The 12,132-nt window shown below is 46.2% G+C and overlaps 1 protein-coding gene across 1 annotated transcript in view; it reads left to right on the forward strand.

Moving 5' to 3' along the window:
- Positions 1 to 11,073: 11,073 nt before the first annotated feature.
- The window catches only part of SNX1 (sorting nexin 1), a gene marked incomplete at its 3' end in the record, with an annotated part of 28,945 nt that continues 27,886 nt past the window's right edge, over positions 11,074 to 12,132 (forward strand). Inside the window, 1 exon segment of the mRNA XM_087704119.1 lies at positions 11,074 to 11,263. Within this exon segment, the coding sequence (XP_087560245.1) occupies positions 11,129 to 11,263 (135 nt within the window).

Here is a 12,132-nt window from a genome sequence, read left to right on the forward strand (position 1 = left end):
GGAGTGCACTCCCGTGACTTGTCCCAGCTTTTGCCAACCTAGCAGTTCGAAAACATGTAAAAAATGCAAGTAGAAAAATAGGGATGCCCTTTGGTGGGAAGGGAACAACGTTCCGTGCGTCTTCGGTGTTTAGTCATGCCGGCCACACGACCACGGAGACGTCTTCGGGCAGCGCTGGCTCTTCGGCTTAGAAAAACCCTAGAGCCGGAAACGACTAGCATGTATGTGCGGGGGAAACTTTTAACTCTCAGAGAACTTTTAACTTCTAGTTCCATCTTAGGGGCCTTGCTGGGTGATCTTGGGCCAGTCATCCCGCTCTAGGAAGGAGGAAAATGGCAAGCCACTTTTGAAAAAGCACAGCAAGCAAACTTCAGGAACTTGTCCAGGCAGAGATAAGGAATGAAAACCAACTCCAAGAAAAGAAAACAGTCATCAGTGTTGAGATTAGACTTAAGCCTTCTTTGTTGGCGATAACTCCAGGTGTCCTCCTGCCCAGCCAAGGGAGAAGGTGTTTAATTACGGAAAAGCAGGAGATTTCAGGAGATGTAGTTCTGATAGAGCCATGCCAAAACAAGCAGTCGGAACATGATCCTTGTTTGGGAGTTTTCAGCTCCTTCGCTTGCATGATTATTTGTTAGAGCGCGATTCTCCGTGGCTAGAAAAGGGTGCAAAAGTTTTTGGGGGGGGGGGGTTGAATTTTTTTAAAATTGTTTTAGTTAAACAAAAACACACACAAAGAAAGAATCATCTTTCGTTACATCTTGTAGAAAGAGTATCGATCGGTTACAAATATATTCCGTGCGTTTCTTCCACCATCCTTACATATACTTCATTCAAATCGAGTTGTACATTTTAAGTCAAGAAAGAAAAATTGTGTGTTTTACTATCCCTGTACCACAATTCTCATTTAATTACCGTTGTTTAAACATGTTTTTATCTAGAATCATTTATATTTAAAGACACAACCACCTACTGGCATTCATTTGCAGTTTCAATAGATCTCCAATAACATTACACATTTTTGACATACTCTAAAACAAATTCAGTTAAGTAAGATATCTAAGCATTCCCCCCCCCCAATAACACACCTATATGTATCATTAAATGTTATCCATTAACATTTCTTTGTTATTATTGTAGTTGACTAAAAGTTATTTAGTGTTATCTCACCCCTTCTCTCCACAGGCCCACGCAATATTATACCTTTATAGCCATCTTTAAACAATGATTCATTAATAAGATTTATAGGTCTTTTCCCTCAATCCCAAATTAATTAATTACGTGCTAAGAAAATACACATTAAACATCTAAGACAATCTAAGAGATGTTAACCTTTCTACTTCTCAATCACCAAAAGTATACATTAGCATTTCTATGGCCTGGTTATTTATCCTAAGGGTGCAAATGTTGATTGACCAGCAATTGGTCAACTGCCAACCTAAAAAAATAAAAAAATTCCCCAAGATTTCCTTGCTTGATTCTTAAGTGACTCATGCAACTGTAGATTTCTAAGAACCACACAGAAGCGGTTTCCCATGTGAAACTCTCGGGCAATATTTCTAGGCAAGGATAATTATGAAATAACTGCTGTAACTCGAGAGCTGAACTGGATAACCCTTATTTTTTTTGCAAATAACGCACCGAACGAATGGCTAATGTAAACTCCACCGTTGCGGTGGGACAGGCAGTAGGGCGCAGTAGCTCAGTGGCTAAGACTGTGGCAAGAAAGGTGGGCAGTTCGGCGGTTCGAATCCCTAGCGCCGTGTAATGGAGCGAGCTCCCGTGACTTGTCTCCAGCTTCTGGCAACCTAGCAGTTCGAAAGCATGTAAAAAAATGCAAGTAGAAAAATAGGAACCACCATTGGTGGGGAGGTAACAGCGTTCCGTGCGCCTTCGGCATTTAATCATGCCGGCCACATGACCACGGAGGCGTCTTCGGACAGCGCTGGCTCTTCGGCTTTGAAACGGAGATGAACACCGCCCCCTAGAGTCGGGAACGACTAGCACGTATGTGCAAGGGGAATCTTTACAGTTGCAGAAATGCTGGTGTGGAATCTCAGGATTGCCTCTTTTTTACAGGAGATGCCTTCACGCGCAGCTACAAAGCCTGAAACTTTTGCTGGTTCTGCCCCTGCGGATTTGGACCAGCGACTCAAAGCAGTCAGATGCGAATTAGCGATGTATAGAATGTATTCCAGAATTGGATCCTTAATTTAACTACACTGATTTTGTTTTTCGGTTTGTTTGGGGTGAGGTTTGTTTTTTTGGGGTTCTGTTTTTGTTTAATACTCTGTGCCAATTGTAAATATCTAGTGCTGGCACTAGAGAGCACGCTACCGCAACATGCTCAGCCTTGCCCCAAGCGGCACCTGGCCTCTGCAAGCGAGCATTTGGGACTTCTGACGGGGAGAAAGCTTTGTTTTTTTATTGTCTTCTGCATGTACAGCACTTAAAATGTATTAAAAGCAATTCAAAACCTGCCTGACATCTTGACATGGGAGAGAAAGGGAGGTTACGGCTGGATAACGAGGCTCGATCTTATCCAAAGGTAGTTTGAACATTCCTGTTGTCTCCAGATACTGTCGGGGCGTGAAAGAGCATTTCCCCCTGTGACGGTCCAGTTAAACTGCTTTATTGCTACTCGTGCCTATTCGCAGGAATCTTCTCAAATTCATGGACAGCATCTGGTTAAAGATAGATAAAGCTCAACAGCAGTCAAGCCGCTTGTTGCAACTTAGGGGTTCTAGCAGTGGTGAAATTCAATTTTTTTTTTTTTACTACCAGTTCTGTGGGCATGGTGTGGCATGGCGGGCGTGGCAGGGGAAGGATACTGCAAAATCTCCATTCCCAGCCCACTCTGCGGCCAGCCAGAGGTGGTATTTGCCGGTTCTCTGAACTACTCAAAATTTCCGCTACCGGTTCTCCAGAACCTGCTGGATTTCACCCCTGGATTCTAGGCTGATCCCTCTTTTCACTCCACGCCCAGGTTGTGCCATTTCTTCTCCTACAGATACAACCAGTAGCAGACATTGTCTTCTCCCCAGGAGAATCTACAAGGTGTATGACCAAGAAAAGACACAAATTGGTGTGTCCATGGTGGTACAATTGGTTCCACCACAAAACCGCGGTAGACTAAAGCGCGCTCGACGAAAGCGCGTACGTGACGTCATCACAGCGCGACGAAAACAGCGCGCTGTGAGCAGTAAACTTAAAATTAGCGTGTAAATGTAAACCTAACCCCCCCAAACCTAACCCTAAACCTAACCCTTAACCTAACCCTAAACCTAACCCTTAACCTAACGCTAAACCTAACGCTAACCCTTAACCCTAAACCTAACCCTAACCCTAACGCTTAACGTAACCCTAATCCTAACCCTAACCCTTAACCTAACCCTAAACCTAACCCTTACCTTTATGTGAATCAGCTTGCTTTAATTTTATTTTAATTTTAATTTAATTTATTTTTAATTTTATTTGTCGCGCTGCTGATGATGTCAGGTACACGCTTTAATCGGGCGCGCTTTAGTGGACCGCAGTTTTGTCGTGCCACGGGTACAATTGAACTCTCTGCATTTTCTAGGCGTGAATGCCCATAAAAACTACAGATTCAATCCCACCATCTAGCTGCCATGTTGACTTGTTTAATCATTTCCCTCAGTTCCTTCTGCTGCTTCCCATCAGCTGAGGCCACCCAATATTTGAGAGACTGAGAAAAGCTTCCTTCTGGCTCTTAAGATCCAAGAAGCAATTGCACTCCAGAATATTTTGGCCTGATGGCCTTCAGATATTTCAAAGGTCCTTGCAAATTATTTTAAGTTAACGCCTGGTCATGGGTGTTAGTTGTTAACAGCAAAACCCCAATATGTAATATGTAAGAGGTCAGATACCCTGCAGTTGTGCGCGCAGTCCTTCCAACTAAATTATACAGAACAGACTATATCAGAGCAGTAAATTCAAAAAGGTTAGAACTGTTGGGAGGGTGGAAAGAACATGTAAAGAACAGTTGCAGTAACTGGGTATGTCTAGTTTAATGAAAAGAAGGACTAAGGGAGACATGATAGCAGTCTTCCGATATCTCAGGGGTTGCCACAAAGAAGAGGGGGTCAAACTATTCTCCAAGGCACCTGAAGGCAGGACAAGAAGCAATGGGTGGAAACTAATCAAGGAGAGAAGCAACTTAGAACTAAGGAGAAATTTTCTGACAGAACAATTAATCAGTGGAACTGCTTGCCACCAGAAGTTGCGAATGCTCCAACACTGGAAGTTTTTAAGAAGACGTTGGATAACCAGGCTTCTATCATGTCTCCCCTACTCCTTCTTTTCATTAAACTAGACCTACCCAGTTCCTGCAATCGTTCCTCATATTTCTTAGCTTCCAGTCCCCTAATCCTCTTTGTTGCTCTTCTCTGCACTTTTTCTAGAGTCTCCACATCTTTTCTACATCGTGGCGACCAAAACTGGATGCAGAATTCCAAGTGTGGCCTTCCCAAGGCCTTATAAAGTGGTATTAACACTTCACGTGATATTGATTCTCTCCCATAACTTCTGGAGGCAAGTTGTTCCACCGGTCAATTGTATCAACTGTCAGAAAATTCCTCCTTAGTTCTAGGCTGCTTCTCTCCTTGATTAGTTTCCACCCATTGCTCCTTGTCCTGCCCTCAGGTGCTTTGGAGAATAGCTTGACTCCCTCTTCTTTGTGGCATCCCCTGAGATATTGGAAGACTTCCATCATGTCTCCCCTGGTCCTTCTTTTCATTAAACTAGACCTACCCAGTTCCTGCAACCGTTCTTCATATGTTTTAGCCTCCAGTCCCCTAATCCTCTTTGTTGCTCTTCTCTGCACACTTTCTAGAGTCTCCACATCTTTTCTACATCGTGGCGACCAAAACTGAATGCAGCATTCCAAGTGTGGCCTTACCAAGGCCTTGTAAAGTGGTATTGCCTAATACAGAAATTGCACAATCATTCCTGTAGCTCTTTAGCCTCATTCATTGGAAGAGTTAGTTGCATTCTAATTTGGGGTTTTTTTCTTTCTTTCTTTCTGCTTTGCCCGATGCTGCAACTGCCCAGCTGAATCACTGCAGAGGCCTCTCTAATCTTATCAGCTGAAAAAGTGGAGCCAATTTAGATCAGCAACCCCACCCTTCAGTTTCCTGTTGCAGTTGTTTGTATTGAATACAGAAAGCACCACTTCTCATTTTGCTGTCTCTCCTGCATGTTGGGGTGCTTTCAACTTCACTGTCTTAATTTTTGTCTTGGAATAATAATCTGTCAAACCGCCGTGTGTAGAACATGGACTTTGTTCTTAAGCTGGAAGGACAGAGGTCGGCTTAGATTGCACAAGTCTATTGTAAATGTTCACCGTGTAGAAACGTAGCTGTGCACAAGACTATTTTAAGAAGATTCTTGCCTGAATCTGGCTTTTATTATTGCTACCCAGAAGACGGCTGAGATGGTAAACCTCCTTGCTAGTAAAGATGAGAGAATTTATACCTGTTGGGCTTCTGCTCACTTTTAAGGCTATTTTCTTACTCAAAATTGCCTGGCCTAGAATATACCTCTTTTTGTCCCCAAACAAAGTTTTTTTTTTAATTACAAATTTTAAATTCTTTTGTAAACAAAGTATTGCCTAGGTTTTCCCCTTGAACATTCTCCCGTATACATAATTCATCTTAACATCCTATTTCCATTTCCAATTTTAGCCGTATTCTTTTCTTCCCTTATTTTCTATCTTATACTTTTATACTTTTTTTTCTTAACACGTAAACCGTATCATTATTTGCCTAGCCCTTCAGAAATGAACCAAATTTATCATTTCGTTTTTCCATCTGTTATTCTATTTTCTAGAGGTAGCATATAGCCTCAAATTCAATTTTTATATAACAAGCAATTGACTTAATTAGTTATCCACATTTAATAATGTTAGTAGAATTCCCTCACATCTTAATTAGCTACATATCAGCGGTGGGTTCCGGATCCCGCTCCAACCGGTATGGTTGGAGCGGGCCCAGCGGCGTCACATGGATGCGCGCAGTACGCGCATGCATCTTAGCGCCTCTGTGATGCTCCAGCTGCTCAGTGGAGCATTGCGCAGGCACTGTATGCACCATGCGTGGAAGCACTGAAGACTTAAAAGACCAGTAAGGAGCTCGGGCGAGCGGGTAGGCCCTCTGAAGCACCATACCGGAACGGTATCCGGTGCTCCGTGCAGGCTACGGTACGCCCGTACCGGGGCGTACCGCCTGCAACTCACCACTGCTACATATCATTAACAGTATTAACATAATTATTTTTATTATACAAATATATCCCTTCTTTCCCTTCCTCTTTTTCTAATCATTTTCTCTTAGTTCAGTGTTTGTTTGTTTGTTTGTTTGTTTCATTTGTATGCCGCTCTTTTCCCCCGAGGAGGACTCAGGGCGGCTCACAACTCAAAAGAAGGGAAGGGGGGATACAAACATTTTTTTCCCCAGACATTTTATTGACATTTATAGGCCGCCCTTTTCCCTAAGGGGACTCAGGGCGGCTTACATTTGTGTTGACAACAACACAAAACAATACATAATTTAAAAGCGCAACAATCATACCATTCGAGATAGGGGCACGGTTCTTTAGCCCCAGGCCTGTCGGAACAGCCAGGTTTTAAGGGCTTTGCGGAAGGCCTGGAGGGTGGTGAGGGTGTGAATCTCCACGGGGAGTTCATTCCAGAGGGTCGGAGCAGCCACAGAGAAGGCTCTCCTCCGGGTAGTCGCCAGTCGACACTGGCCAGCGGATGGAATTCGGAGGAGGCCTAATCTGTGGGATCTAATCGGTCTGGTGGAGGTAATTGGTGGTAGTCAACCTGGTCCCTACCGCCCACTAGCAGGCGTTCCAGCTTTCGTGGTGGGCGGTAGAGGTTTGCGGTAACTCTGCTCTATAAATTTTATAAAGTTACTTCGCTACTTTATAAATCACCATTACTGTGGAACCGGTGGGCGGTTAGAAAATTTTACTACTAACAAGAGATACAAAAGTGGGTGGTAGGTATAAAAAGGTTTGACTACCCCTATCTTAGTTCAACTCTTACTCGCTTTAATGGTCCACTTTTCATTGGCTTTTTAAGTGCAATGGAGCGCAACACAAAACTGCGTCAAAAGCAGAAGTGTACAACGCAGGCATAGCCAAGCCAATGCTCTCTGTAGATCATTAAACAGGTGCCCGTGAAGGAAATGAAACATTTAAGTGAAAACCAAGAGGAAACTCTGGGCACATATTTTCCACCACTTGTCATAGCTTCAAGATGCAGGCATGGTTAAAAGAAGGAAGCAAGCTAACAAGCTAGACGTTTTCTTAATATACGTACAGCGGGGAACTCCCTGCACAACTCTCCCAAGAAATGGTATTGGACCTGGGTACTTCAGAGACCGCCTGCTGCCAATTACCTCCACTAGACCGATTAGATCCCACAGATTAGGCCTCCTCCGAATTCCATCCGCCGGCCAGTGTCGACTGGTGACTACCCGGAGGAGAGCCTTCTCTGTGGCTGCTCCGACCCTCTGGAACGAACTCCCCGTGGAGATTCGAACCCTCACCACCCTCCAGGCCTTCCACAAAGCCCTTAAAACCTGGCTGTTCCGACAGGCCTGGGGCTAAAGAGCTGTTGCCCCCTTTTCGAATGGTATGACTGTCGTGTGTTTTAAATTATGCATTGTTATGTGTCCTTTTTTAATTTTTTGTCTGTATCCCCCTTCCTTGGTTTGAGTTGTGAGCCGCCCTGAGTCCCCTTCGGGGGGAAAGGGCGGCATATAAATATAATAAACAAACAAACAAACAAATAAACAAATGATGTTATCTGACAGAGATGCAGGGAAACTGCTCACAATTGAGGATGAAACACAATAGCAATAGCAATAGCAATAGCAGTTAGACTTATATACCGCTTCATAGGGCTTTCAGCCCTCTCTAAGCGGTTTACAGAGTCAGCATATCGCCCCCACAGTTCTGGGTCCTCATTTCACCCACCTCGGAAGGATGGAAGGCTGAGTCAACCTTGAGCCGGTGAGATTTGAACCACCGAACTGCAGATAACAAGTCAGCTGAAGTGGCTGCAGTACAGCACTCTAACCAATGCGCCACCTCGGCTCTTAGCCCGGATAGTCTGGATTTAGATGGAGAAAGGCAGGATATTGTTTTCTGTACAGGTTACAGTGGAGGAAGTGGTGCGCCCGGGGAAAGGACCAACCACAGGACCAAAGAAAAGATGAGTGAAGCAGATGGAAGATGATAAGAAAAATCTTAAAATTCCATGGATAGAAAGCAAAACGAATCGAGGAGAGAAGCAATCTAGAACCAAAGAGAAATTTCCTAACAGGGAGGGCAATTAACTAGTGGAAACAGCTTGCCTTCAGAAGTAGTAGGTCAGTGGTGGGTTTCAAAAATTGTTCGAACCTACTCTGTGGGTGTGGCCTCCTTTGTGGGAGTGGCTTGCCGCCCATGTGACCGGATGGGAGTGGCTTGCCGCCCATGTGATCGGATATGAAGATGCCGACGACACTTGTCAGAACCACCTTAAATGACCTCACACACAGCATTGGCATGCATAAGAATAGGATGTAAACTTGTTATTTAAAAGGCATCTTTGGTTTGCGTTAAAACAACTTCAACACTCAATGTTCTGATTGCACCACAAACGCAGTCGTCATCCTTACCTTTCACAGAGGCACTGAGTTTTATAAATAGGAGCATGATAGTGTAGAATAATCATATCCAAGGACCAGTGGTGGGTTTCAAAATTTTTTGGAACCTCTTCTGTAGGTGTGGCCTGCTTTCTGGGTCCACTGGTGGAACCTCTTCTAACCGGTTCGGTAGATTTGACGAACCGGATCTACCGAATAGGTGCGAACTGGTAGGAACCCACCTCTGTAGTAGGTGCTCCATCACTGGAGGTCTTTAAGCAGAGCCTGGACACTCACTTGTCTGAAATGGTACTAGGTTCCCCTGCTTGAGCAAAGGGTTGGACTAGAAGACCTCCAAGGCCCCATCCCATTCTGTTATGCTCCGTTCAACCGGAAAAAAAGCATAGAAGAGGAGGAGGATCAGGAGGAAAGGAAGAAGGAATTCCAAGATAATCCTTATAATTATCAAGTTAAAACAAAATACTGGTTGTACTATTAAAGGCTTGAGTAGGGTGCTCTTATAGGAAAGCAAGTTGTAAATATGACTGGCATCTACAAAATTTAAGATTTAAAGCTACTCCAACCCATGCCAAATTGCTTCCAGGTGATCCCCAACTTTTCAAAAGTAGGGCATCGCTCCTTATATTCCTCGGAATAATGAAGGTGCAAGCTTTTCACGTCAGTCTGTGTGATTTCTCTCATTTCCTGCTTCTCAGGTACAATCACTACTGGATGGATTTCTAGTTTGTTTCTGCTTCTGCTTGGTGCATCTTCAAACCACAGAATTGTCTTTGGATGAGTTCCAGTTACTTTTTTTTTTCTTCTTCTATAGAAATATCTCTTTTCTTGAGAAGATGTAATGTTCCACGAATACTTGTGTCACACACACACAAGAGGAACATTGCAGGGGTGGGTTCCTGCCAGTTCTAACCTCTTCTCTAGAAGAGGTTCCACAAATCTACAGTGCCGTTTAGAACCGGTTCCAGCTCCCTCCCCCCCGCCCGTCCGCACATCATCAAGATGAAGAGCAAGAAGAGGAATTCTGGGAGTTGAAGTCCACAAGTCTTAAAGCTGTCAAGTTTGAACACCCCTGGGTTTTTTTTTTCCTAAAGGGTTAGGGGTGCGAGGATCTTGTAACTTGACAGCTTTAAGACTTGCAGGCTTCAATGCCAGAGTTCCTGAGTCAACATGACTGGAGGAGGAATTCTGGGAGTTGAAGTCCACAGGTCTTAAAGCTGTCAAGTTTGAACACCCCTGGGTTTTTTTTTCTAAAGGGTTAGGGGTGCAAGGGTCTTGTAACTTGACAGCTTTAAGACTTGCAGGCTTCAATGGCAGAGTTCCTGAGCCAACATGACTGGAGGAGGAATTCTGGGAGTTGAAGCCCACAAGTCTTAAAGCTGTCAAGTTTGAACACCCCTGGGTTTTTTTTTCTAAAGGGTTAGGGGTGCAAGGGTCTTGTAACTTGACAGTTTTAAGACTTGCGTGCTTCAAATGCCAGAGTTTTTGAGCCAATGTTTTGGTTGCTAAGTAAGAGCGTTGTTAAGTGAGTTTCGCCACATTTTACAAGTTGGCCACTCCCACCCAGTCACATGACTGCCAAGCCACTCCCACTCGGTCACATGGCCAGCAAGCCACTCCCACAAAGCAGGCCACACCTACAGAAGAGGTTCTAAAAAAAATTGAAACCCACCACTGGGAACATGTCTCCATTCAGTCTTCTTCACAGTGGGGATGAATGGAAGATCTCGTTTTATATGGACGATTCTATACAATTTGTTTTATTTATTATATATGTGCTTCTATGTTGCATGCATTTACATTATGAGCCATTGTAGTTTATATACACAGAATATACATTTTTCTACACGGGTAGTCCTCATCGGTTCCATTTAGTGACTGTTCAAAGTTACAACGGCACTGATTTAGGACTGTTTTTCACATGAGCTCCCTAATCACGTAATCAAAATTCAGTTGCTTGGCAACCGCTTCATACTTACGACCGTGGCAGCGTCCGTGGTGGTGGTGGTGGTCACATGATCCCCTTTTGCGACCTCCCGACAAGCAAAGTCAACGGGGAAACCCGATTCACTTAACAACCGGGTTGGTAATGTTAAGAACTGCAGTGTTACGCTTAACAACTGTGGCAAGAAAGGACATAAAACGGGGTGAAACTCACTTAACCAAAGGTCTCACTTGACAGGAGAAGAGTTGGGGGGGTGCACTCCGTCGTGGTCGTAAGTCGAGGACTGCCCGCCTCTGTCACCACAGGGCTCTTTCAAGGCGGCGCCAATAGCTGCGGGGAGGCCACGCCCTTGGCTCCTCCCCGAGGCGCCGGTGCCAAGCCCGGATTGGCTCGCCCGGTTTGCTTGCCCCCGCCTCCCCTCCTCGCCCCGCCCCCTTGGCCATAAATCACCTGTTGCGGCTTCCGGCCGGGCTGCGAGAGGGGAGCCGGAAGTGGCTGCCTCGGCGGCGAGATGGCGTCCGCAGGCTCCCCGGTGGACCGGCTGCCCCCGCCCTTCCCGGTGGAGGCGGAGGCGGCCGAGGCGAGTCCCGGAGATCCCCAGCCGGACAGCGACTCGGACGGGGAGGACATCTTCACCGGCAACGCCGTGAGTGCCCGGGAAGGGGGTGGGGTGGAGCTGCCCAGCCGTTTTTGCGTGGGGAGGGGGGGTCGTGGTGAGCCGTGCAAAAGATGGGAGCCCCCCCCCCAAACACACACACACACCCGGCTCCCTCCTGCAGCCTGGGAAAGTTTCCCCTGGGTTGCTCTCCCAGGATGTATGTATATATGTATGTGTCTGTGTGTATGTGTGTGTGTGTGTTTGGGAAGACTACAGCTCCCATCATCCCCAGCCGGGCCCTTGCAGCCCCGGCCTCCCCTGCAGATAATGAGGTTGATCTCGAACCCTCCCCCTCCCTCCAAGTGCAACCAAACTATGGCAAGCTTGGAGCAAAGTCGCTTCCCCCCCCCACTCCCTCCCTCCCACCCGCAGAGGGACCCCCTTCCCCACCCGAGATTTGCACCCCGGGAAGCCCCAGAGGAGTTTTTTGGGGAGGGGTTGTTTTGGGGGTGGGGGAGCCGCTTCCCTTCCTCGATTTTGGGTGGGGGAAACCGCTTCCCTTCCTCGATTTGGGTCGGGGGTTGCTTTGGGGTGGGTGGGGAGCCGCTTCCCTTCCTCGGTTCCTTGGGAAGGAGGGGGGGGGGTGTTGGCCTGGATGGAAAGAGGGGAAGGGGTGCCTTTTGCAACCAGGCGCCCTTCAGGGGCGGTGGTGGTGGTGGAAGGACTTGGCCCAGGATGATGGGAGTGGGAGTCCGGCCTCTCCCCGGCTCTCTGTGTCTGTCCCTGGGGGTGCAACTTGGGCACCCCCCCCCCTCCATTACTGCTTAAGGAGCACCACTTGGTTGTTCTGCCCTAGGAAACCCCTTTGTAAAGCTCCACCATGGGCTTGTTTTGCAAAATGAAAAAGTTGCAAAAGT

This window comes from Thamnophis sirtalis, unplaced genomic scaffold (assembly GCF_051295495.1).
Source record: "Thamnophis sirtalis isolate CommonGarterSnake01/CBP01778 unplaced genomic scaffold, rThaSir2_p1.2 scaffold_2, whole genome shotgun sequence".
Lineage (NCBI taxonomy): Eukaryota > Metazoa > Chordata > Lepidosauria > Squamata > Natricidae > Thamnophis > Thamnophis sirtalis.